Source organism: Tinamus guttatus, unplaced genomic scaffold, assembly GCF_059628265.1.
Source record: "Tinamus guttatus ecotype Peru unplaced genomic scaffold, ASM5962826v1 Tinamus_guttatus_pri_ptg000942l, whole genome shotgun sequence".
NCBI lineage: Eukaryota > Metazoa > Chordata > Aves > Tinamiformes > Tinamidae > Tinamus > Tinamus guttatus.
Genome location: NW_028289476.1, coordinates 330,586 through 358,009, shown reverse-complemented (window position 1 = coordinate 358,009; position 27,424 = coordinate 330,586). Strand labels below are relative to the sequence as shown.

The following is a 27,424-nucleotide window of genomic DNA, read 5'->3' as shown; positions in this document are numbered from 1 at the left end:
AAGTCCTGTCTTTAAACGGTGAGAGGAACCCCGGCATTCAGCACTTCTGCATCAACCTCCTAAAGACCCTTTTAAAATAACTTGCTTGGCTCTTAACTGCCTACGTGGTTGATACTGCTAAAGCCAGAAACACTGGCTGACCAAACATTTAACATAAAATAGGTCAAACATATAAAGAAGTGCTGTGTTCTTATGCAAATAACTCTTTATAGATATATTTTTAAATAGAAACTGTAGTTCTGGAAATGCTAGTAAAGTTCTCCATGCTCAGCTGGCTTTGCTAGTTCCTGGTGTTGAACAGGAGGCGAAGGCCCCATGTTCCTGGTGTGGAACGGGAGGTGAAGCCTGTGTTGCTGTCACTCCGCTGGGTCTCGCGTGGTCGGCATTCCTGCCTTCGTGGCACTAAAGAGACATCCCTGCTGCTGGCTCGGCCTTTCTGCTTAAGGGCAAGGTGAAGTCTGTAAAATCTGCTGCAGGGTAGAGCCGAAGGACCTTTTTTGCCTCCAATCGCAGAAGGGTTACTGATGAGTTGTTACTCTAACAGTCAGGTGAAGCCCGAAGCATAGGAAGAAACTGTTAGTGCAAAAGGGTTGTGAGTGCTAAGAAGAACTCTACTACCTATAGAGACTCCCGGAGTGGGAGTGGTGGTAATGATACTATTTCAGGGATTTATAGTAGTGAAGGAAAGGACAAAAATTTCCTTTTTGTCCACAGAAAACAATTCTTTCCCTACGGTGAGGCGCACGTCGTTATCCTCTCAGTAGGATAGAAGTCGTTGAAAATCGGAAGAAACTGAAGTCTGTCTCATCCTCTGTTCTTCCCCATTCCCTGGCAGCATTTCTGTTAGTGGAGAAGCAGTCATTTTTTTGATCAACTTTCCTGTATATGTTCTTAAATGTATATTGACTTTTTTTTTTTTTTTTGGCCAGTTATCTATAGGCTGTGCTTCTGGAGCAACTGGGTTAGATCATGAGGCTTTTAGAAGGTGGCTTGTGTTATCAGATCTGATAATTGCCCTCTTCGAGCCTTTCTTGTCACACTAGGAACTTGATAAAGATGCAATTTGTTCAGGTCCTATTTTTTTGCGTCTACATTCTCATAGCTATTTAGAATGTATCAGAAAAATTATATACCATTTCCATACCATTTTCAGAAGTGTCAAAATGATGCCCTGTTTCAGAATTCTGCCCAGAGTTTCCGATGCTTTTCTTAACTGTGAGCCCTGGTTCCATTTTATTTATTTACTCCCTTGTTCTTTCTACTCCTTAGCTCTGTCTCTGCCCTAGCTGCCCTTTTGCTCACCCCGCACCTTCCCAGGCTTCCAGGTCTCGGGATGCATTTCCCGGCAGCACGTCCATGCTTTTAGAAGGTCCTGAGCCCAGGTGACAAGGAGTATCTTGCAGGAGTGTGTTTAAAGGGGAGGTTGAGAACTGCTCAGTTCTGTCTCCCTGTAATACCTGTTGTTATGAATAAAAGGTCACGGTCCTGCTCAGGAAAGCTCTGAGAGGTAGCTGGTCTCAAGCTGCCATTCAACTTTACTGCTATAAGGTCACTTCTTCACTTCCCACCATCCGAATCTCTGCCTTGCTTGGATAGCTTCTCCGTGATGGGAAATAACGCGGGACTCCTGCCCGACCTCCGCGTCGCTCTGCAAAGGTTGCGATGATACCGTCCAGTTCCTCTGCCCGTCTTTAACTTCTGCGTGTCCTGGGGGACTTCATAAAGATCAGTTCCTCCAGCAAAGCTACTGACATGAAGCAAAAGCCATCAATGAATTATTCATACGCTGTTCATTTTCTATGTTTAGGAATTAATGCAGCTTCACTTAAAATTTCTCTTCCACGGCTGAAGTTGAGTAAAATTGCTAGAATTAAAGCTGCATGCTAAGTAACATTTTAATTTTCCCTGAATTATTTTGTATTTTGTAACTGCTGGCTTACTAAACAATGGAAAGTTTCATTAAATGCCCCCAAGTTTCACATTTAAAATGGAAATAGAAAGTGCTTGAAAGTCTTTGTGGTGTACACATGGCTAAAATGGCAAGTTCCTCACAAGTGCCGTTGCGTGTTGTTCATAAGAAATGATTTACAATACTTAAATACATTTATACATGAAAACAGGTAGCTCTGAATTTACAAGATGTCTGTTTGATTAAGAAAAAACACACACACGTGTTTGCACCACAAGCTAAACACCAAAAATCCTCCTAAATCCCCAGGGCCTTTGGTGCTGATTGCTTCTATCGCGCTTGTGGCGTGCTATCCGCCAGAACGCGTCCTCCTCATGATCTGAAGGCAGTGTGAAATTGTTTTCTCTCATCCAGTAATTATCTGAGAGTTGAAGGCCTGTGTGTTTTGAATAGGTTGGTATTGTACATCCTACTCTCTTTTGTCTAGCTCTCTTTTTTTGCAGTCTTGGACCCAGCCTCTGAATTTATAATTTCTACTAAGATTTCAAGAAGTGCACAGTTTTTCTTTGTCACATAGATTTAGTTCATGAAAATGTGCAACTTTATTCCACAAAGATGTTATTTTTGAGCACTGAAACGTGGAGAAAAACACAGTGGGAGACCAGACAGGGAATTTGTGTCTTTGAAAAGGTATAAAAGATATTTAAAAGCATCGATTCTTTTGCAGAGGCAGCAGATGAGGAGAGGCGGTATTGGTCTTGTTTATGGGAGGGAATCGTGTTCAGGTTTCCTGGCTAGTTGCTAAATGGGCACTTTCCAACAGCTCAATCACCTCAATATCCTTTTTATTTTTCAGCGTTACTATGACTTGTCATTGTAGTTTGTTTTAAATTATATAATAGAAAACAGCATCAATATTTAATTGCTGTGATGGTCCTAAAATGCACTTGCTATGGTATGAAAGTAGTTCTCGTGTTAGTTTGTCCTGAGATATTTAGCCTTGGGAACAAAATCTAGGTTTACTGTAATTTTATATCTCTCTTTTTTTTATTTTTTTATTTTTACCCTGTTTTCTTGGCGATAGCATTATATAAAAAACACACATGTCAAGCTTTGCGTTTTTATTTTTTAATGCATACTGAATCAACTGTAAATCCTGAAGTATTTAGAGATGGATGTATCTAATGGCTGTAAAAATGTAGGCAAGTTGCAGTGTAGCTTCAGGGTTCGTAAAGCAGTGATAGGTGGAATAAGGGTTCATAAAGCAGTGATAGGTGGAATAACCCAAGTTAAAGGCCCCAGCTGCTGAGCTCAGCAGCGGCGGGTCGCATCGCGGAGCCGTGGTTGACCCTTCTCTGACTCTATTGGTTTCCTCCGCAGAGGTAGCTGAAAAAGCCACCAAAATGATGGAACGAGACGCAGAGCATTCCCAATAAATGGATAGCAAAAGTCTAAGCAGTGACGTACTCTGTGCTCTGACATCTAACATGTTCTATCATTAATCTGATTCCTGCTATTGAGTTGCCTCCTCATTTTCTCAATAAAGATGAGGTCCTTAGTTGTTGTCTTGAGAGATTTTTCTATAGCATTTATTTTTGTGGATTTTTGTCAAAAGTCTTGTCCGTTTGTGACTATGCTGCAGGTGATGGATCTGAATATTGGTTTCTGGTAAGTTCTTGCCTGCATCCTTGCTAGAATTCCTAGCTCCTTCACAATTTGAATAATTTTCTGACTGTAGAGGGAGATATGGCCCATATTTTTCCATTTCTCCTGGCAGCCGTGAAGTGTTGCTCAGGAATTGAGTTTTCTCCAACCGGAAGCAGAATGAAGCTAGTGTTCTTAAAAATGGTGTTCAGGAGGAATCACTGAATGTGTTTTTTCTCATTTTAAAAAAGAAACCATATATGTAATACTTGTCTATGTCATCTTAGACACTGGTTAGTTTTGTTTGCGGCTCTGACCGAGGTCACCTGAGTCCCTCTCATTGCGAAGTGGGTCAGTGACAACTTTCTTCCACGAGGAACTGATTAAAGCTATAAAATGAGTAAGATAACAGCCTGCCTGTAGCCTGCACCCGTCCCTTGGCTACGTGCTTGCCCGAGCGCCTCCCACGAGGGACCGCGGCGGTGGCAGTCACCTGGAGCGTGTCGTGGTGGCGGGTGGCCCAGGCTGCGGCGGGCTCGTCGCCGAAGCCGTGGCTGGTGCACGGGCTCTTGGAACGTGCGAGAGGAGCTTCGAATGCCTGGCAGTCATAAATAGTGTGGAATTGGAAACGGACCTTTTAAATCCAGACTAGGGCTTGCAAGGAATACGCAGGACCTACAGGGAATAGGCAGGGCTTGCAAGGAATGCATGGGAGTTGGGTCCTGCCGAATTTGCTCCTGTATAAGCACATACCATTGCGTCTTGTTTCCAACCTCTAAAGGCTCGAGTATGAAAGGATAGCACACACATGAGGCACTTACGCTGTATAATGTACTGTAGAGAGTTAGCATGGGCCTGTGTTCTCTTTTCAGCGGTTTCATAGCTAAATCCCCAAATGTGCTCCTTTTGTACATGGAGAAGTGACCATATTTCTGTGCCATAAAGAAACATCTGGATGTGCTGTCTTTGCTGCTTCATAGTGGCCGCGTTTATCACTTTTGTTAAAAATTTCCCTTAAATTGCGAGCGGGAGCACCGAGGCGAGCGCGGCTCTGGGCAGTGCTGCAGTACAGAGCTGCTCTAGGCTGTTGTGGGGGCTTCCCTCGCAAGAACGAAAGGCTCGGGAAACCCAAAAGGGTTTAGGGAACGTTTGAGCTGCGTAACTGCACCTTTCCGAGGAGCAGCAGGCTGGCTGGGTTGCAGGTTTGCTCTTGATACGCAGCGCTGTGCGCTCTGCTGCAGGACAGGATTTATTGTTGGCCGTTTAAAGCAGCCGACAACATACTGAGATGGTACAAATGATAAAGAGCTGAAAGTTAAATTGAAATGTTCTGGGTTTGTTTTTGAGAATCTAATACAAACGCATTTTCTGAGTACACATTTAGCTGCGTAAGAGTGTCATTTCTCCTTGGGAAAGGCAGTTTGGTTCTCCAAAAAACTGAAATGTGCTGTTTTGTGGATTATCTTTCTGACTAATGCTGGGTTAACGGTGAAATTGCCGTATATGAAGGGACTTCATTTTGCAAAGTGTTGAGCCTTCAAGAGCTGTTACCTTCCAAATAAGGATAATTATTGGCATTCGTATTGCAGCGATTTCCCTATTTTATCTACGGTGTTCACTGGTTTATGAACCTTTGCATGTTTGGTTCCTTTTATATTTGTTATAATTGGTTAAATAGCTCCAGATTTCTAGTGTGATTCTTTTTAGGACAAAACAGCTTCTTAGGAAGAGAGCTCCTGTGAGCAGGGGGGCGATGAGGAGAGCTCCCCTGGCCGGGCCTGTGGCCGTGGGTTAATGCAGGTCTGGCAGTTTCATTGGCTCTGCGGTTGCAGCGTGGCCAGCAGCAGGGTCGTAGCTTAGCTGCCCGTGTGGCACCTCCTCGTACTGGACAGTTACTGCTGATATCTCCTAATCTATACTGTATCTACACTCCATTTTATAAAATGTCATTGGAATTATAGAAAACATTGTGCTTGCCAGATATCATTATAAATGTTTGTAACTTCCTATAGAAAGCTCTAAGCTCACTCTTTGCCTTCAGAAGACTTTTAGTATAGATAGCACCTATTTATCAATCATTTTTCTCAGGGCTTTTTCAAATAATTACTTGTTTTGGGATGATGTTTCTTCACCCCTAAGAGGTCTGTGTGTTTTTCTCCCAGGGCATAGCTTGCATCTGGAAGGCCAGTCAATGCCTCTCTTGACAGCGTAGCAGCTGATAACGCACGGATTGCTGACGGGACGGAGTCGGCAGGCACGAGGCTGTAACGTGTTCAACTCGGACGCCTCTGCTTTGCTGCCACCCCCCTTGCTACTTGCCTTGATCAAAACTGAAGCCAGCCCGAGGCCGTTGCCACGTTCCAGCTGCTCCACACACCTTGTCCTGGGAGAAGCGGGATGGGGAGGGAAAACAAATGATGCAGGTAAAGCAAGGGAAAAAGAGGAAGAAACTCGCGTAAGAGAATGGGAAGAGGGCCAAAGACGAACAATATTGTCTGGGTTCCCTTTTCCATGCCTTCGCTTGAAGGAATGTGGAGAAGGGCTTGGAAAAATGAGGGAAGTCTATGGTTGCTCCCTCGGTGAAAGAGAGCAGGTCTTAATTACTATAGCCTGATCTGGCTTTGTTAAGGATGCCAATAAGCATTTTCTTCGTTGTATTTTTTTTCTTGCTTTATGTCGATAGCTGTAAGGAAGCAACCGCGGCAGCGAGAGGTATGTTCTGCCTCTCTTACCAGCCTCTATTCCTCTGCTCCGGAGAGGGCAAGGAAAATTCCCCTCCTGAATTAGGAGGGGAAATTGGGTTGTAAAATCACTTGAAGTAGTAACTTTTCCTAATGGTAATTGGGATGTATTTCTTGGGCTGTATTGTCTTTTACTGCGCCGCCAACGACACAGTATAGCTCTCAACCAAGAAGAATGGGAGCGAGCAAAAATTGGTTTCAAGATGAGAAGATTTTGTGGGTATTTTGATCTTTATAGAACAAATTTGGCACTTGTATCACCTGAACGCATCCCCTTCGCGTTGTAGGCAGTATTCAGTTTGCTTCCATGGCCACGGCCTCCTGCTCTGAACCATATCCATTTTCCTATGGAGCATCCTTACTTGCACCAGCTGTTCTGGGGTTTCCCTCTGAAGTTTTCACCCACGGTTACTGCGAGAGGTGCTGGAGATGTGAGAGCCAGGGCCTGAAGGGGAAAAAGTCTGGACTGTTTGGGGAAGTGCCCTTTTCTAATTCCATTTTCATGATGTTTTGCAGCTTTTGAGAGGGGGGGGAAAAAAAAAGAAAAAAAGAAAAAAAAAGTTTAAGACAGTATGACAGCCTGCTCAGGGCAGAGTATTTGTACATTGTAGATCACCCTGTGTTTTAGTTAATTTATTCACTAAACTCCCCCCCCCCCCGTCTTTTGGGAGGGGGAATAGGAGGAAGGGCAAATATGCCAATCCTTTTTATCCAAAAGAGCTGCTTTTCAGAAACCTTTCTCACAAAGGGCACCTCCTATTGCAGCTCATTGCTGTATTGTTCTTCCAGCCTGTTTCATAGAGCCCCCTGGTAATTTCAGCACCTTTGCACTGATTTCCTGGAGGACTAGGCTTTAAAAAGATTTATCATCCATCTCTAACTACCTCGGCAATAGGGCAAGCCATTACTGACTCGCAGTAGCCTGTACTTAAGGGAGAAAAGCTGCTAGGATGGAGAATAGGGATGCAGGGACAAGTCATAACATGACAGTGGTGCATTCTTGTAGAAATGTGATTGAGAGCAACCTTGGGCTTTCCTGCCAAGAATCCTGTTATGAGCAGAGCTATAAGAACTTTATATTTTCCCTGCGAGAGAATTCCTATGATCGTTTCTGCTTTGCAGCTTGCAGTTCTTAGAACCGTGTTTGTCATTCAGTCAGGAGATGCGGGTCTCTTTGGGGAAAATGTTCAGTTTGTTCTTCCTAATGTTGTGCAAGAAATGCCTTAAATTGCTTAAAATAAGGAGCGTAGAAAATTTCGAGACTTGTGCTTTGATTTTGGTTGTGCTCCCCTTGTTCAAAGGAAATTTGCTGTCTGAACATCAGCTGATTTGATTCTGCTCTGGGCAAGTGCCAGAGATAGAGATGTCAGACATGCAGATTTTTGACGTGATTGCAAAGGCTCTTCCTCCACCTAGGATGGGAATTGTCCCTGTTGAATGCCCGGTTCTGGGAATAACTCCCCGGTATCTGCACGGAGACGTGCTGCTCATGGGCAGCTCCATCCCGCAGCCGGCACCACCACGTAACATCGATGCTTCCGCAGAAATACGGAATGACAGGGGATGCATCAGCCCCCGAGGAGCCTTTGTGCAGCCCCGGCACCCAGATCTCCCGGGCTGCGTCTGCTGGAATGCGGGGTTGTGGCTGCTGAATTGCACTTGCTGTAGTGACTACCTGCAAGGAAAAATCCCATAAATGAATATAAATTCAATATACATCTGGCTTATATGGATTTATTTTAAAAATTTGTTGTGTGTGATTTTAAAAGTTGTGTGTGATTTTTTTGTTGTTATTTTTAGACCAAGCAGTTCTTACATTTGTAATTGTTTCTTCAGTGTTTAAACGAATTTAGCCACTGCATTGTAAAATGATCTCTTGGTAATTTTGCCATTCATTTGAGCCATTTATTTACATTACCAACACCCTTTTGAACCTCTACTGCTGACTGCAGTGACAGAAAAGCCTGACTATAGTTTCAGAACTATAAAAAATTTAAAAATAAAACAATATGTAGATGCATAATCCATTTGTGTATATATAGTATTACATAAACACAAATATAGCAAGCTATGTGTGTACATATATACTCAGTATTACATATGTGACTGTATGTTGACTGTGTTGCCTGCACATGCACATATATACATCTAGCTCTTTCCTATTGTCTTTCTGAACTAAAGCTTGGATTCTTGTTTAAAACACCCTTTTTTAAAAAAAATTACTATCAGTATTCCAGTGGCAGGGCATGAGTCCCTCCTGTTGGTAAGGATTGCGTTGTGTACCCTGACAAACCCTTGACGGGGACACTTGACAAGATCGCGATAAATCAATTTGTTGAGGATCTCTAAGCATCGCGTTAGCATTTCTGTGCCTGCTCCCTCCGAGCCCGCTGCAGCTGCGCGCCAAGCATCGCACCGGGATTTACGGCATTGCGAGCTTATGCTCCGAGCTTGTGTACAGGAATTCCAGGGGCTTTTCTCTTCCTTTCTCCCCCTCCTGCTGGGAGCAAGGATGCACGGCAGGTTTTGTGTGCATGGCCTTCCCCATGGGAAAAGCTGCGCTGGGGGAAAACGCTGCTGCGGGAATTGCCTGGCTGCAAAATTACCGCCCGGAGCCTAGCCAAGGTCGCTGTGCGCATTTTGAAACCATAGATGAAAGGAATGGCAAGCTGAGGAGCCTTTTACCTTGCCCAGGCCCACGTGGGGCCGAGTGCTGCTGCGGCGGCCGCGCTGCCTTCGGGTCGGCTCCGGTAACTCATGGCGCCAGGGACGTGGGTACCTCCACTCCGTGAGGGGTGCTTGGAGCGGAGCTGGGTAGGCACCGGCCTTTCCAAAGGTGATTTTTTACCAGGGTGATTCCGTGTTTTTTTTTTTTTTTTTTTGTGTGTGTGTGTGTGTGTGTGTGTATTTTTGAGAATTCAGGCCACAGGTATGTGACAAAACGAGGACTGGAGTGCCAGGGAGCTCAGGCGTTGCCTGCCACCAGTGGGAGCCAGGGATCTCTTTAACGGCAGACAATGCTCAGACCGCACCTAGGTGCAGTTTTGATGAACATCTCACTGCAGTCTCTGTGCAAACCCTTGTGTTTCCCCCAGGACCGCACGGAGAAGGGCTCCTTTCCCTCCACCGCCGCCTCACGGGCGCCGCCTCGCCATGGTGCCGCAGCGCCCTGCTGCCCTCCTGGGTGCCCGCATTAGCGCGAGGCGTTTGGGCCGAGGGAAACAGCTGCTGTGGCTGAGAGAGAATCATAGAATCATAGAATGCTTAAGGTCGGAAGGGACCTCTAGAGGTCATCTAGTCCAAGCCCCTGCACACGCAGGGTCACCTAGAGCACGTGGCACAGGACTGCGTCCAAGCGGGTTTGAAGATCTCCAGAGAAGGAGACTCCACAACCTCTCTGGGCAGCCTGTTCCAGTGCTCTGTCACCCTCACTGTTAATAAATTTTTCCTTAAGTTCCTGTGGAACTTTTGATGCTTCAGTTTCTGGCCGTTTCCTCTAGTTCTGTCTGTGGCCACTAGTCAAAAGAGGCCGGCCCGTCCTCCTCACTGCCTCCCTTGAGGTACTTACAGGTGCTGCTCAGGTCCCCTCTCAGCCTTCTCTTCTCCAGGCTGAACAGGCCCAGCTCCCTCAGCCTCTCCTCGTAGGGCAGATGTTCCAGGCCCTGCACTGGGCTCTCTCCAGCAGCTCCCCATCCGAAGTGCCTTCAAGTGACCGTGTGCCCTCTCCTAGCGACCGAGCTCCGTGCCTGCACCAGACATCCGAGCCGTTTCCTCCAGTTCTGCCCTGGTGCGGTTGGCTGGGTGGGAAGCTGCACACTTTTCTGTTCTAATATGAAGTATTAGAAGTTTTCTTCAGCACCACATGCAAATTGATCCAATATAGTGGTAAAATCAAGTGGTTAAAGCCAGGCGTTGCCTGAGAATGTATCTCTCTATTTCAAATTTTATTTAAATTTAGAACTTTAGGATAGGGTGATGAACAGTGGCAGCTTGGAGTTGCTTTCCTGTTTCTGGAACCCGTTTGAGCCTCCTGAAAACCCATCTGTATTTGGAAGCTCCTGGGACTTCCTTCTTCCAGGGTTACCAGAGAGCTGCAGGAGGAGCATGGCTCCTGCCATGGCTAAAACAGTCTCGTTTGTGGTTCCTGAGGGTCTGTGGCTGCTCTTAATAACTCTTAGTTGGTTGCAGCTTAACCTTGAATTATATGGTGGGGAAAGTGCTTCCTTTTCTTATCTGATCACTTAATGAAGCCTTAATTACATTCTCGGCATGGTGTTGAGATCTCCGAGTTGCCGCCCAATTAATGATGCTTAATTTAATCGATGAGATATCCCAGGCACTTTAGTCTAATAATAAGTCTTGACCATGTAAATACTAATTTTTTCCCATGAGCTGAAAACAAGTTATGCAAACGTAGGGCGCTGCTCTCCAGGTGTTCTCGTCAGCTCGTTGTTCAGGCACGAACGCTGCCTCTCACGGGCTCTGGGTTTGCCGGGTAGTTCCAGTCACCAGCCCTCCAGGTGTCGGTGCTTGGCACCGCCTCCTGCTTGGGTAAGCCATGGCTTTACCTGTAATCTTTATTTGTGTAAAAATAGACTCAGTCAAGGCAAAAAAAGAGTGCTTAACGCTGCTTATTCCAGTGTCACTGTTGCCTCTCCGGGGCTTTGTTGCTCTTTGGCTGTGAGACGCGGCCTTGCCTTGCGCTGTCCGTCGGCGCGTGCCAAGCAGCCCTCGTTAGACGGTGCCTCGCTATGGGTTGCCCTCTCTTGTATCGCACGGCCCCTCTGGGTAGCCCCGGGTCTGCTGGAGCGCTCCTGATAGTTACAGTTTCCAAGGAGATGTTTTTCTTTGAAATCCGTTCTGGGAAAAATAATTTTCCTAAATTGCTCATAAAAAGCAGCACTTAGATGCAGAATTGCATTTCTCTGGGCGTGTTTAAACATAATTAAACTGCACAGAAGTTGTCCCTGTTGGGCTCCCTCAGCTGCATGGGACTGAGAAGATCTAAGAGGTGATACCTTGTACAAGAGGCCCCGTCAGCCTGCACAATACCACTTGCTTGAAAAATCTTACCTTTATGAAGAGCTGCTGCACTGTTTTAGAAGTAAAACTAGCTTAAACGTTGAGGTAGATCTAATGCCATTATTGGTAAGCCTCTTCAGGGATTTGATGCGTGCTTTATCACCAAACACTTATCTGGCCATGTTGGTGGTTCTAGCTTTTTTGCTGTGCTGAGGTGCATCTCTTTGAAGATAATATTGACTTAAAATCTTAGAGGCACTTATTGGTGCTGTCTGCAAAACGTGCAGTTGTGAAGGTAGATTGGCGTTGGGCACCTGGAGGAAGCGCCGTTCTGCAGCGCCTCATGGCGTGCGGTTGTCCTGGCGCGGTTTCAGCCCGGCGCTCCTCCGCAATGACTCGCCTGGAAAAAATATTCCTTTTCTGAACAATTCCCAGCTTCTGTTTGGCCATTTTGCTTTTATAACTAGATCTGTAGGAACGGGTGTTTCTGTCATGGAGTTGATTTAAAATTTGCTTTACGTGCCTGTGTCTTGGACTTCTCCATGTGAAAATGCAGTGAGCGCTCTTGGAAAGCACAAACTTTCTTTTCCCTTCTTTGCCCCCTCTCCTTTTCCCTTTTACAACAGAAAGGGGGTAGTGAGGTAGTTCTGTTTTCTCTATGTGTTTGTTACTACTTAACAAAATCACTAAAGACTTTTTTCATTGACAACTTTAGCATAAAGAGTGGAAATTACTGTGCTATAAACCATAGTTTCTGATTTGTGATATGCATAATGTGGTCTGAATAGATTGAAACATTGTTTAAAGCTTTTTTCCCCCCTTTAACATAACTTCTGAATGTTAAATCAGACTTACCAGGGACTGTAATTACTTAATTATGCTGTAATTGAGGGGTGTTTGTGTTGCGAGAGTTTCTCAAGGAGAAGTTCATGCAGGCCATGTACATAAAACCTCAGAACAGACTTGGCGTATGAGACCGAGGGTATTTTTAGTTCTGTAATAACGTCTGGACGGTGGTCAGCGGTGGAGGCCTGGGAGGAGGCCGTTTGCCTTTCAGCTGGGAATATTTGTGGTTTTATCCTCGAGGTGGTGATCCGGTGGCGCTGGGGAGAACTTCCTTGCTGTCTCCTGGCGCTTGTTTTCTGTTTCGGTGCTTATCCTGCCTTACGCTGTGCTCTGTTTCAGTGCAGTTCTGTCGGCGCACGTTAGCTAGAATGGAAGCGCTGCTGCCTTGCCTGAGTGCGAGCTCGTCCTGCAGGACGTTATCCGACCCGCTGTACTACTTGATTTTTCTCCGTCTCTCCTTCATAGATGCTGAAATTGCAAGGCTGGGGCGTCTCACACCGGCCAAGACCAGGGCTGCTAACTGGCTGACTAGGGATCTGTTGTGGCTGTTCGCCTTGCTGGTGGCCAGTCACCACCACTGAAACAGGCTCAAGCTGGTGGCCGTCGTCACTGCTGACCACCTTGGAAGCAGCCACGTCCGAGACGCTGCCGTGACCGGCCCCTGGGGAGCTGCTCGTGGCTGGTGGCGGCTCACGCTGTGTTGTGCTGTGGAGGGGTCAGTGGCAGCGGCCACTTCCACCACAGGGTGACAGATTAACCCGAGGAGTTGAGGGCCGGAGTCGAGGACTGACGTCGCGTGCGGATGAGGGGACTCGAAGGACGATGCAGGAGTTAATGGCGCTGTGTTGAGGTTGATTCTTCACTGTCGTGGTCGTTTGCCTTGTATGCTCTGTGCTTGCTGCCCAGACGGTGCAATTAACATAATTGTCAGTGCAAGCAAAGCCTTGATTAGAACATCAGCAAACTCGTCAGTCAAGAGATCGATGTGTTTAGATTAGGTTAGGCTGTATCACAAGCTCATGTTTCCACCCAAAATGTGTAATTTAAGCCTTTTCAAATATGTTTTACCTAATCATACTTCTGGGAGGAGCGAAGGGTGCAGTTTGGAGAGTAATGGAAAGCAATTACTGGAAGGGGATGAGCGTATCTCTTGCCAGTTTTTTCTACTTTGGATGCTTGCTCATTTTTTGCTCTTTTGCTTTTTATTATTGCATATCCTTAGAGATGCTCAGAACTTGGCTGGCCGGATCCCTGAGTCACCTGCTCTAATTAGACCTGCTTTGAGCAGGTGTTTGGACGAGGTCACCTCCAGAGGTCCCTTCTAACCTAGTTACTCAGTAAATCTGGGACACGCAATCTGAGGAGAGGGTGAGACCGGCACCTCGAGCTTTGTTTCAGGAAGCATTAGCAGGCAAAACTTTATTTCGGAGAGTAAGGACAAGTAAGAAGCAAGGTCCAGGTGGGTTGAAGAACCTGCCGTACTATGAAGGGAAATGTTTCTCTTAGGAGACCACTTTAAATATGGTTTAAGTCCCTAAGTCTGTTGGAAGAAACCTGAGCCGTGTTGCTGCTGGTTGGGAAAGGCATCGCCCTGTTTCTGCGGAGCTGTTGGCTCCTCCTGGGTGCTTGTTGCCGTGATGTACCCAGTAACCCTGTAGCGGGCCTGTTTGTTTGCCTGACAGCTGACATGTGCAGGTGAGCTCTACCTGTTAGGGTGGCTTCAAAGCCATGGAGTAACTGGAGCCCGGCTGTTCGGGGTGCCTGCAGGGAGGACAGGAGCGGGTCCAAGCCCAGGAGAGGAGGAGCTCTCTGTCCCGCCTCCCGTGAACCCAAGGGGTAAGCTATGCCCTAGGAGCACCTTGTCCAATGCACTGAAATTTTCACTTAGTGGCTTCTTAAGTAGCTGTTGTGAGAACTTTCCTGGTTATCGGGAAATCACAATAAAAGGGTTAAAAACAAACTCCTCCTAATGCTGATTTAAGAATTGCTTAATTCTTAAATAATGCTTTTCAAGCATTCCTGACTGTCTGCTGTTAGCAATTCAGGTAACCTAATGTCCGTGCCTGTAATATGATAATTTATTTGACATATGGAATACTTGTATTTCCATTTTTATACAAGCTCTTTTTTAAAACAGCTTTGCTTTCCTGCTTTGATGGAATAATCTATATCATAAATGAACTGTTAGATCTCTTCCTTACACATTTATAAAACCAGAGGTAGGATTTTGGAGTGCTTTTTATTTTGCCTCAACAAAAACTGCTAATCAAACCTCCAGGGATTTAGGAGGTTAAGTGAGTAAACAAGCTAGATGAAAGCTGTTATTTGTCTTTAGAAAAGGAAAAAGGAAGCCCTTTCATTAATATGCTTTCAGAAGAGACAAGAATCTGTGCAAAGGGTTTAAAACCGTCTTTCAGCTCATTTTGCTGTACTTTCAACTGAGATCAAACAGGGAATGTAGTGAGTTAGGTGCGTTCTGCTGTGCTGTATCCCGTGGTTTATGCTTTCCTTGAAAAGAAGGTACAAGAATGTCCTTGTTCCCTTGGGTGCTTCTCCCCTTTCTGTAACAGAAAGGGGAGATTCTCTCATGCCAACCCCTGCTTGTGTGAGAGGAGTCAAGAATTTTGAGTGGAAAAAGCAGGAATTTGGCCTTTCTTTTATCTCTTTGCTTAGGAATTGCTAATTAACACTGTCATGGCATCTGTTAGTGAACAATATCACCTAGGTCCGGTAACATGACTGCAAAGCTGTAATAGCGGATTAGTGTAATTAAATGGTCAGAGATCTGTTTTGGATGCAAATGTTAGATGTGCAGTGGCCGTTCCGAAGCAGAGCTGTTTGTTTACATATTAAAAAGCAGTAACCACCAATCTGGGAATTGGCTCTCCTGCTTGCACGGCAGTGTCCTCGGCATCGCTCGGGTGCAGTTGGTGCCGCGCGGGACGGCTCCTCCCGGCTCCAGGGCGGCTTCGTGCAGCGCGTGGTTGGGGATCAGCCCGTCGGGCACGTGCTCATGTCGTGTATGAATTCCGATTTCTGTCTACAAACAGGCCTGCATTTCCAGCAGTGTTAGATCTGCTAGATTTTCCTAAAATCTAGTTCAGTAGCGTTCTGGGTTTTGTACTCCCCGTTGCATTTTGTATGTAGGCGTCTGATCAGCGGTACTAATAAGATCTGTAAATCTGGGTTAGATCAGTCACTTCTGTTTGTTAAAAATAACGGTGCTTTGAAGAAAAGGGCCTGGCTATAAAAAGGAATATGGGTAGGTGTGTGTGATTATACACTTTAGAAGATGCTACAGAGTATGTGATTTGGCTGTTAGGGCTTGACTGGTGAAATTCAGCAGGTAATTTGTATTGAATTTAAATGGTTGCTGCTGTAGGATGTCTGTAACTGTTCAACCTCAGAAGCTCTCTGCAAGGAGCCTCTCGCTAGACAGAGATTCACGTTCCCCCTCGGTGCGGGGGTTCCCCACGGTCACGGAGCACCCGTACGAGCGGCTGCTGGTGCTGTTTAGGACACCTATACGTGTTACTGCATATGTGTGAATGCTTCTACCAAGCGCTACAGCAGTGGGAGGATGAAGTATTGCTGCTCATATTGAAAACAGTGACGTATTTTTTGCTTGCTTGTTTTATTTTGTTGCTGCAGCGCCTTGACAGCTGCCTAGCAGAGCTTCCCATTCCCACTTCCGATTGTGGCTGTAGGTTTCAGTCAGCTAAGGGGTGTTCTTGGATATGGGGCTGCGTTATGCTGGTGCAGGATCTGGGCTCCCGGCGCCTCTGTGTTCCGTTTGCACTAAAGACAGTGTTAAGAATGGACCTTGTGACGTAAATATTTCTTCTAAGTGGTGAAAACCACGCAAATTCCTAATTTTCTGTCCATCTAGTGTAAACTACCCATGCTTTTTTTTTTTTTTTTTTTTCCTTCTGGCATTCAGCCAATGCTGTAGGTGGGATTTTCCTTCTCTTTGGAGAGAAATGGTTTTAATTCTGCTGGCTGTGGCTGTAGCTCGATGCCCACCAGGCGCTGTGTCCCGAGACACCCGCCTGCCTTGCCTGTTAAATGCCAGCAGGGTTTTGGAGCGGGAGCCAGTCCCTTACTCTTGAAAATGGAACGCTTTGGAAATAAAGGTGCAGAGATGGATGAGAAGGTAAAAAAACACAGAGAACTTCAGAGTCTGCCCAATTCTGAACAAATTTGATGCACACTGCTCGTGGTGGTTGGTTCGGATTGTGCTCTGAAACTGTAATGGTCAACAGGGAGTGGCTCTGACACAGATTCTGGTATTTCACTAATTGGTGTAAAGATGGGTGTTCCTGATCATTTTTGCCTCTGAACGGTGTATTTTTCTGTTTGGGCTCCTCGAACAACAAACCTGCACCAAAGCTGTTGTCTGAACAGCAGCCTTGCCCGTGTGGTCCTGCTGGTTGCGTGGTGCCTCCTGCAGTTCCCGTTGCGGAGCTGCAGCATTAGGTTCTGGAAAGGGCAGTTTTTGTTGCAAGCTTATTTTCCGGTGTAATGATGAATTGTAACACAAAACATGAATCTTATGGGGAAAACTGAATGTAAGAAAAAAAAAAGTGTGAATCTACATAGCATCCACTCTGGTCTAGTCTGTGATGTGGCACTGAGTTGACGGGATACTTTCTGCTCTGGCACATGGACTTCTGTTCCTTCTGTTTCCTGGTCCTCCTAGGTGATCCTTGCTTGATGAAACATTGAAGGTGTTTCTCTTTATGAAGCACACAAGAGGTTGCTTCAGGGGAAAAAAAGTAGATGTTGGAAGTATTCACCATTGCTTGGTCTTCTTTTCGTTGCTCAGCCCTTCCTTTTTCATTTTAAGCTTCCTCTAAAAAAAAAAAAATCCCTTCTTGTCGTTGTTATATCTCTCCATGCACCATTTTAAACCATTGCTGGGGCTGGGACACGCTGTATTCCCTTCCCACAGCGTTTCCTTCTGCCTCCCCGTCCTCTGCAATCCGACTTTGCAACTGCCCCGAAGAAGAGCGTTGAGTCGGTGGCATGGAGCAGCGCAGCGACGCGTGCGGCTGCAGCCGCGCTGGCCTCCATCCTTTAATGCGCTTTCCACATCCTATATGTGCCCTTGGGTAGCATGGATTACTATTATTGATGAAGTATTATTGTACCTGGCCCATAGTTTTGCTAAATGTCTAGTGTCTTGCCTGTATTTTGTGTGCACTGGATAATATAGGGAAACTTTGCATCATCATCATCATCATTATTATTATTATTTATCCCTTTTGAAAATCGTTGCTTGCTTTTACTACTTTTACTTGCTTGCATTTTACACTCCACGTGTCTGAAGAGGTAAATTATGTCCCTGTGGGTACCTGGGCACACGGGAGCTCGAGGCAAGTCCATGACTTGCGGAAAAAATGCGGATTCCTTCCCGCGTTAACAAGCGCGGCGTTGTCGGCTCTGGACATCTGGTAGTTATTTCTGTGGCAAAGTCAAAGTCCTATTGTTCCCCACCACTAGCAGAAAGGAGGAGTTTCCCTCTCTTGGGTAGGTGTTTTTACAGTGCCCTCTAGTAAATTTTTGTAGAAATGCTGAGCGTAGCTTTTCCCGAACCAGTCTGACAGAGCAGGGAAAATGGCTACTGTAGGATTAAATATTGCTTAAAGCCTGGTCTTGTGTAGTGGATGCTAATATTAAAAGTAAGTGTTTGCCATCCCCTTCTTTCTCATGCTTGGCAAGGGAGACAACCTGTCATCTCTCTGAAGTCACCTTAGCGTCGCTTCCCTGTGCAAAAAAAATATTAGGTAAAAACATCCAACTGCTTAGAGGTGTCAGAAAGGCCGTGCAAATAAGCACCCGGCGTAAAGGTAGCTCCTGAAAACTTTGGTAGTTGAAATTATAATCTGCGGATTTTGCTGCTAATCATATCTTGTTTTCCTTCACCTCATTTAAGGATATGTGAGAAGGTTGTATTACTGCAGAAAGCGTGGCTGGCGTACACGCAGGGTGCTTATTTTTCAGTGCCTTGCTGCATGCACCCTATACGTTACGTGGACATTTTATTCTTGATTCTCTTTCCACGCGAATATTTTTAATGGGCTAAATCTTTTTTTTTCCGGGTTTCTATAATTTCCTGCCTGAGATCTGTAGGGAAGGTCAATTAAGATGAAACCAGCAATAACTTATCATTTTCAAGCAAGAGGAAGCAGAGAGCTGCCAAGTGCAGAGCGCTTTGCTTGAGCGTGTTCGTGGGTTATCGACTGCATCGTCTGAAGGATGAGGATCCCTTAAGGCGAGGCGAGGACAAAATCTAGAAATAGAAGTTTCTTTTTCTTGTTGTTGGTGTGTGAATGCCGAGCATCCTCGTTTCTGTGGTGTTCGCTGGGGGAGCGAACGTGTGTGCGTTGGTAGCGGCGTCTGCGCAGGAGTGCTGGGGAGGAGAGGGATGCTCTTCGCAGCGGACCATGAAGAAGGACTGTCCCTAAACTGTAAGTTAACTGAGAGCAGTGCAGGGTTTATCGTGCTGTCCTAGGCAGTCGCTGTTCCCTCCGTGGAACTTCTGTGGTTGGACTCGATGCTCTTGAAGGTCTTTTCCACCCACAGCGGTTCTGTGGTGGTGTCCCTGAGCAAGCCCTCCAGACCTTGCTGTGTTTCTTGGGCCAGAAGAGTTCTTTCCATGTAAGGGGGAAAAGGGGCTCGGGGCTTCCTGATGCTCCCCCTTTGGGCCTTGGGACCAGAGCTCGTTCCCTCTTTGGCCAGAGTGACTCCAGGCCTCGCAATTCCCCAGCGGTTGCTGCTAGCACAGCGCTTGATGACAGCAGGGTGAGGATGAGTTACTCTTTTTGATGAATATTTCTGCTATAATGTATTGAATCATAAAAGAGGAAAATCTGCTGGTGCTGAAGGAGCAGGGAATGTAGCAAGTAGCCTGGAAGGTCTAGGTTGGTGCGTGGCGATACCGCTTTGGTGGCACTGCCCGGGGCTCTGCCGTCAGCTCCTCTGGGTTGTTAAACCAGGGCTCACTTTGACGTTTTCCTCCTTTTTTTTCTTGACGCTGAAGTGCAGCAGCTTTTGTGGCTCTAACGTAATGGAGGGAGCGGTCTGGGCATGGGCAGGAACGGGAGGGAGCGTGCAGGACCTGTCCTTGCTCCGGCGTGAGCTCCGCGGGGCTGTAACATTGTGTGAAACTGCTGCTTACTGGGGGAGTGCAGAATGCCTGCAGCGTTGGCGACGGAAAATACGAACCTAACTAATACTTGCTTCTATTTAGAGATTAACGTGTGTTACAGCTTGTCCGTATAGATAATGTGCTCCTTGGCAGTGAGTGTTTGAACAGAGCCGCACGACGGGATCGTTGGGAGCTCTTGTTGGCGCTTGGAAGATTAGCTGTGTTTGTAACGTCTTCCACTAAAACGTGCCTGGCTAATTCTGGAGTTCAGGAATTCACAGTGATCGGGGTTAGGCAGGGCATGACATACTGCGTTTAGGATTACAAGGGCCGCTCGGAACGTTAATTAAATTCTGGTGAAAAGCCTTTAGAACTTCAGTCTTGCAGCAGGAGAGCTTGACTCTTTTCTCCTTGCCTTGCGCTGCGCAGAAGGAGCACGACGGTACTCGCTGCTGGTCTGCTTGAGGTGTCGTCAGACGCTTCTATTTTAAACATCGGATTTCAAGGGCATTATGTGTTTGCTCTTGAATTGCTTTGGAGCTTAGTTTGGAAGGACAAATATGCCCCACTTGATACACGTGGGTGTTGGGGGAAGCGGTCTCCGTAGCTCCGAGCCTGGTGTGACCCCTTCCAGCAGGGGTATCCCTGGCTGCTGCTGGGCTGGAGGCCTGCCCTTGCCTGGAGGATGGGCTTGGGTGCCTTACTGCGTCATTTGGGGCGGAAAAAGTGACTCTGGAGTTACAGCAGTTTTGTGCTTGGTGGTTGGGTGATACACGCTTGTTGCAGTGCTCTTCTGTGGGTGAAAAGAATTACATGTCCAGAGCCATCAGTGCTAGAAGCAGGAGAGGAAGATGTCGGCTGCACTAAGTAAAGGACCAGCAAAAAGTGCTACTTGGATTTTTTTTTTGTTGATATTTTTGAATTGTTTGATCTTGGTTGAAGCCAACTCAGATCCATTGGGTGATTTGGAGAATTTGAGAGTTATCAGGAGGTCTAGAAAAGCCCCAAATCTCTTAAACAGGGAGGGGGAAGGATCTAAGGGAGCTGTAAACCAGCCAAATTGGCTCCAGTTCCAAGATCTTCCCCTCGCCACCACCACGTACGCACTGTCCCTCTTCGTGCCAGGCAGCCTGTAGCAAACACCCCGACAGTGTCACCCGTGTCACTCTGCCACTTCGTGTCACCCCGACGTCTCAATGTGCTGCTCGTCTGCCCCGGGGCAGAGCCCCATGCATCCTGGTGGCTTTCCTCCTTTCCCCCGGGTCCCCAAACGGCTGCGGGGAGGTCGGAGGAGAGCAGAGGAGAAGCGCAGCTCGGTGAGCTCCTGCTCCTTCGCCCGGGGACCCGAGCGTCTCCCGCAGAGCTCCCAGGAGTTTGCACATGGAAAACGGCGTTTGTGGGTGTCTGACTCGATGGATAGCAATCAGATCAGCCTACAAATGATTTTTAATTAAATACCATTATTATCTACTTCCCAGATAGGCATGTTAAGAAGGTGTGCCCTTTTGGGAAGCCGTTCCTTCCCGCAAGCCTTCCTCCCTTCGGCTCTCTGTGGGCGACTCGACTTAGTCAAATCGAAGCGCGTTGGCACGCAGTCTTTCTGCTTGACCAAGTGTGCTAGAAATACAGTAATTAAAATTCACTTCGCGATGGAAAGTAGATGTTAATTATCGATGTCTTCTGGGAATACTTAAAATGGGAAAGTAATCGTGTTTATCCTTAGCTAGGAGAGGAGAAAGAAAGGTATTGTGGTTCTCGCTTGATGTATTGAGCCCGGAATTACATTATGAATTTACTAAAAGCAGATGCTTTCTCTGAAGGTCTGAATTATTCTTGATAATAGTGATGAAAAGCAATGAAAACTTATTTTTTAATTATTTCAGAAATTCATTGGTGAACATATATGTTCAGAGCAGACTCTGATGCAAATAGTTTCTGCCCTTTAGCAGTAGTGGCAGAGTAGCTCCCCCGCATAGTATTTAGTTCATTGTATTTCGTACTTGAGTGTTTATCACAATCAAAGCACCCCGTTCACAGACCGAGTATTTTAGCTACAAAATGTTACAAATATTTCATTATTTTACTTGCAAATATTTGCTTTTAATGTGATTTCACATTTAATTATTTCACAGGTCGGCTGTTGGCAAAAGGATTTTTTTTTCCTTTTCCTGGGCGGGGGAGCACAGTTTTGAGGCATTTTGGAGTTAATGCTTCAAACATTTCAATTTTTGAGGCTTTCTTCGGAAAAGCTAAAGCCGCCTTCAGTCATGAACAGATAGCACGTTTTCCATAAGCTTTCTCTAATGGAAAAGTGGTGGTGGGGAGAAGGGATTTCCTAGGACCGTTAGTGGAATGGGATACACAGCTAACTTTTTTCATGCTTTGGATGCATGATTTACAAGCATGTGTGCACTCTAAGAGCCGCTAGGTCAGGGAGAAAACTGTCCTGTGACCAAGTCACCCCAAAGGCGCATGGGGAAGCGTTACCACAAGTGGCGATAGGTATTATGCTGCACTGTACGTGTTAAAATGCTTCCACGGGACTCATTTTTTCTTCTTTTTTTTTTTTTAAATAAAAGCATAAAAAGCCCAAACTAACGTTTTTCCCTCACTTTTCCTTGGCAGGATCCTCGGTGAGGACCTTCACTCCTTTCCGCTTCCTGGCGGAGCCCGCGGACGTGGTGTCAGTGCGCGGCGCGGCCGTGGTCATGAACTGCTCGGCGCTCTGCGACGCGCCGCCCAAGATCGAGTGGAAGAAGGACGGCACCTTCCTCAACCTGGCGTCGGACGACCGGCGCCAGCTGCTCCCGGACGGGGCTCTGCTCATCACCAGCGTGGTGCATTCCAAGCACAACAGACCTGATGAGGGGTATTACCAGTGCGTGGCCACTGTGGACAGCCTGGGGACCATCGTAAGCAGGACAGCAAAGCTCACGGTAGCGGGTAGGTCCTTTTTTGTTATTTTTAAATTATTTTCGTAGTTCACAGCAGGATGGTATACATCTCCTCTTGCGAGAAGAGGAAGGAACTTGGAGAGAGAAGAAAGTTCTGTCGCTCTTCAGCAAAACTGGGGCCCTATCTCTACTGGCCGAGAGTTGCCTTGGATTCTGTGCATCTCTCTGTTTAGTGTATGGGCATTTTTATGGAAACACTGAAGAGCGGGAAAACCAAGATGAGAGGGTTAGGAAGAGAAAAGGCAGGAATGATCAGGTATGTCCTTACGATAAAGGCTTGTCCAAGCTTAGGAAGAAATAAAGAGCAGAATTTTACTACTTTTGCATGGAGAAAAAAAATATATAGTTTCCCTGGGTGCTTCTGTGTTGAGATTTGTCTGCCTTGTATACCAAGAAAAATTTGAGAAGCTTCTAAGGACTAGTGGTGTGTTCCAGTTCTCTAGTTTTTTGGGGGTTTCTGGTGAAATAAGGAATACTGGAATTTCATATTTTGGTAATTCCTGGCCATGACTTACGAATTAAAAGCTTTTGAAAAGTAACTAACAACTTGGTGCTCAAAAACTTTCTGTAAAGCTCTTACAAGCTTCTTTACAGATATTAAGAAAACACAGATCACCACCTCCTCCCTCACCTTTTTTTCTTTATTGCAAGTGATGTTGAGACAGATGTAATAGTTCTCATTTGGGAATTTTAAAGCAGTAAAACGGGGGGGATTAAGGCCAGTGGAGGAAAAAAATAGAGCATTTGGAGAATATGACCTGGTTTTGGAGTATCATTCACTTTAACTCAGGATTCAGGATTTTCAGAGTCTTTAATCCTTTGAGGTAGCATATCCTTTTTTTTGATAAACTGCATCTGAAACAGCCTTATAATTACTTTGTAAGAGCGAGACTTGAGAAAACAACACAAAGGGTAAACTAAGGCAGCTTAATGGGGAGAAAGAGCCGATGAAGCAATTTGTTGTTTCTCTAATGATCTCCGTGTCAGCCTTTCAAACCGTTTCTTTTCCTCCTTCCCCCTAATAGGAGGCTCAAGGTAATGAATTCCCCTCTCCGGCACAGCAGCAGGGCCCAGAGCTGCTGCTCCTCGTTTGTATTCAGATGTTGTTTCTGTTAAGCCATCCTGTAGCACTGCAAAAGATCAGAAATGTCGGTATAAAGACTCGAGGTTTTTGTCTTAGAGGAGCGACTTTCGGAGGCTCTCCGAATGGAATATCCCTTCCTAAGCTTCTTGACAGTGGTGGCAGTAAAAGGACTCCTAATGTCTTGATCTTGGGCCATTCTGCCCTTTCCTACAAGGAATCATCCACAGTGTCAGTAGCTGTTAGCATGTTGGTCCCTCTGATCACCGGATAAAATTAAAAGGGTTAAAAAGGAAGATCAGGCAAAAACCACCTTTCAAAATTACCAATTCCTTTTGCTTTCCTGCATCAGTATGGAAAATACTGCTTTAAGACAGTTTTTTTTAAAAAGGGGCGGGTTTCCAAGAGCCTTTTACTGTTAAAAAAAAAAAAAAAAAGAATTGCAATGAATTTTCCTTTTTTTAAAAAAAAAATCTATTTTACCCTGGAGACCTGGGAGCGAGTGCGGATGAAGGGAGCGAGTGCGGATGAAGCATCTTCTGGCTGCTCTTCCTTGCAGGGGGATGTGCTTGTGCACAGCCTCTGCATTTGAGCTGCTGCTGCTTCATTGGTATGACGGGACACGGGAGCGTGTTTGGGAGCTTTTGGCTTCTTTTAATTGCAATAATGCAACAGCTGGTTTTCATGAGGCCGAGCAACCTGCCTATGCGGAAACACACATGGAACTGAAACAGGTTGATAAATTCTGGATTTTAGGCTTTTTGACAGAGTTAAAAAATTAGGAATGTTAGGAAGGAGCGCTCTGCTGCTGTAATGCCACATAGTGATAAGCCAGGGTGTTGCTGTTTGCCTCTGTTCACATACATACGATATGCAGGGGTGCGTAGCCAAGCTCTTGAGGGAAAAAGCAAGACCAAATACACGTTCCCTGCACCCAACAGTGACTGAATGGTTTGTTGTAAGAGCCGGTCCCTTGGTTTCTCATTTCGATTTGTTTCTGGTGCAGCGTTACAAACTCATCTATGCTCTGGAGGAGCTTTTTCCACACGTGAGAGCGGGAAGCGCCTCTCCAGGCTTCGGGAGAGGTGGGCATCAGAGCTTCTGGGGCAAGATAAGGTTTACATTGAGCTATATATTTCCCTCTTTGTTTTAAACCAGTTTCTTGTGAGTTTTTAAAGGAGAAAATCTACTGGAAGTTGTGATAGAGGGAAGGAAATGCTAAATCATTAAGAAATATCCTAAATCACATTTTTCTGTAGTCTCTGCTTGTCTGCTATGGCGAGGTTATGGCCTGTTGTTTTTAGAATACCTTCTGGTTGGATATATTTGATTTTTTTCAAAGCTGCCAGCAATAGGTGGAAGCCAAATATGGACAAGTATTTATGCCCAAGGATGATCTGTTTCATCAGACAGATATAAATGCACAGGTGATTTTAATAGCGTTCCTGTTAATTTTGAAAAAAGAATTGTTACTAAATTGCTTTTGCACTAAAGAAGTTATTGAGAAAACCCATGCAAACAGGTATTTCAGTTTTCTCAAACGCTGTTCAACGTAGGGCTCGGATTCTGCTTTGAGGTTTCTGAACAGGCGCGTGAGGGGTTTATGAGGTGGATCTCCGTGCCCGAGGGCTGCAGGCGCTCGGAGGGGCCGTGGCTGCAGCCGCCTGGGTCCTTTGCCTTCAGCTGGGGTCGCTGAGGCCGGAGCGGGTGGCCTTGGAGATGAGTGTCGGAGGTTGGCGCTGCCGACGCCTCTGCCCTTCGCTGCTGTTCTCGCTGTTCAACGCACAAAGCCAAAGGGAAAGGGTGCCACATGGAAAGGCCCGGGATTTTATCGGTGATCCTGCGGGATCGGGTCTCTTTAATTGGCTTTTGCAATGTAAGCCTGGCTTGGGAGAGTGACAGCTGAGCACCAGTTGGGCCTTCAAAGGATGCAGGACTTGAATGAGCGGAGAGGACGTGCTTACGGTCAGGAAAAGCTTAATTATTTTCAGGGACATAGCGCCTAGCCCACAGTGTTTGCCAGCATATAAAATGAGCATTGCTTTTTCTGGAAAATTATGAGTGCAAAGTTGTGAATATCGCTGTTTGTGCAGTTCGTTGACTGAGCGCTTGGGAGAGATCCAGCTTTTCCTCTAGATGAGCGAAACGCCGGAGCGCCGCGCGCAGGGTCGAGCTGCCCCGCGTGCGTGTTGCCCACAAAGCCGCTGTGCTCGGCGCCGGAGCAGGGCCCCGCGCACGTGCTCGTGCGGGTGAAACCCTCTGCGCTCCCGGCTCTTCTGCCCCGGGTGAACCCCGCTCCCGTTGCCCGCGGGGCAGAGGTGAGCTCGGGCCGCCGAAGCTCCTTCGCATCCTCCTGCTCTGGCTTCGTGGAGGAATTGCTGCAATTTGAGTAACAAAGTCCCCCTTCACCTCTCGCCGTCTCCCTTCCAAAGCCAGGAAGCTTTCTTTGGAAACCCTCGCAGGAGTATCGCGTGCATGCGGTCCAGGTTAAATGCCTGGAGATGTGGGGTGTGCCATTGCCCTCCCTTTGTACGGGGCTGCTCTGTTTTGTCACCACGTGGATCCCTGACGGGGAGCCAGCTCCCGTGCAGGGAGCAGGATGGCACCGGTGGTGCCTGGAACGCTTCCCGGCGCGGTTCGCTCCGGTCCTGGAAATCTGGGAAGCGCAGCCCTGTTGGCCCTGGAAAGCGGGAAGAAGATCCCTCAGTTCAGTGCTGGGTTCAAGCCCGGAGAGGAAGGCTGTCGTTATCCTCCAAGCTGCCATCACGCAGAAGCCCTGGCAGGAATTGGGATGGCGAGTCCTTGACTTGCATTTGACCGCTGGGATTTATTGGATCCTGCAGATGTCGTCTGGAAAATGAACTTCATCTGCGAAACGGTTCCTATTTTTAGGTGACTTGTATTGCCTGTTAAGTTTTGTTTATGGCTTTGTGCTTCTGAATCGATCTTCAGAGGACCTGTCTGTCTGTCTGTCTGCCCCTGGAATGATAGGAAGCCGAGGGGAACAACTGTCATGGCATTTAGTGTAACGTGCTGTGCAGGAGGCAATTGCCCTGTGAGCCAAGAGATGCTGCTGCCTCATCCCGCTCCTCTTCTCGATTCATTAATGCTCTTATGGAGGCCTCCCTGCTTCGCCTTCCCCTCAGTGCAGTAAATAAATTAGAGTATTCCTGTGTCTACTGCACCAAGCTGCTCTCTGTGATGCTACCCTAGGAAAAGCCCACGGAGAAGAAAGTAATCCTGTTTACACTGCAGGTTCTGGATTTTATATAGCAAGTGAAGATGGAGCCAAGCAGTGGATATTAAGAAGTGCCTGAGTGTACCTAAGAGCACCTCGCTGATGGGTAAATGGCATGGATAGCAGTGTTTCCCTGCGGAAATACCCTTTCCATGGGGAGGAAACATCTGCATTTTTCAATGAGTCTCTAATAAATAATCTTATACAAAAATTGCATTTCTTTTTGTTGATGAGAAAAATGGGAAAGAGGTGGGTTTTACGGAGACTGCCATTTATTCCTTTTCTGTCAATGTTTAGTAGAAAATGGAGAGTTTAGACATTTAGCACAATAAATGTTCAGTGGACATGTCATTTCAGCCCCTTAAAATCTGCATTTGTCCATTCAGAGAGTTTCAAAGAGAAAACTGCATTTTTGGCAATGGCAGAGGTCCGGGTTGAGGACTGTTCTACACGCTTCCAGTGCAGAATCAGGACAAGCCAGTAAACACACTTTGGCCATCGTCTCTTTTCTTTGCAGCCGGTAGCTGCAAACGCTGGAGGACCCGGACCGAGGTGTTGAGAAAGAGTTTGTAGTACCGAGTGCTTAACGTGGGGGAGCCCGAGCCCGAGGGAGCACTGGGCCTGCTGCCCCCTCCCGTCCCGCTGGCCCAGGGTCCCCGTGTGTCCCCGTGTCCGTGTGTGCCCGCGTCGAGCCGCATGCTCGGGACCCGACCCCCAGGCCGTGGCGACAGCGCGGGCTCCCGCAGCGCTTTCAGGAACGCTCCCCTCTCCCCTGGGAAGGCAGCACCCGAAGCCGGCTCTGCCCTGCGCCAGCCGCCGGCGTCGTGGCAGCGATGCCA

General features: G+C 46.7%; 1 protein-coding gene across 1 annotated transcript in view; it reads left to right on the top strand.

The window, feature by feature from the left end:
- Positions 1-27,424, top strand: part of NEO1 (neogenin 1) — a 130,639-nt gene that overhangs the window by 19,982 nt on the left and 83,233 nt on the right. Inside the window, exon 2 of the mRNA XM_088538191.1 lies at positions 21,938-22,255. Within this exon, the coding sequence (XP_088394317.1) occupies positions 21,938-22,255 (318 nt within the window). The remainder of the gene's footprint in view (positions 1-21,937; positions 22,256-27,424) is intronic.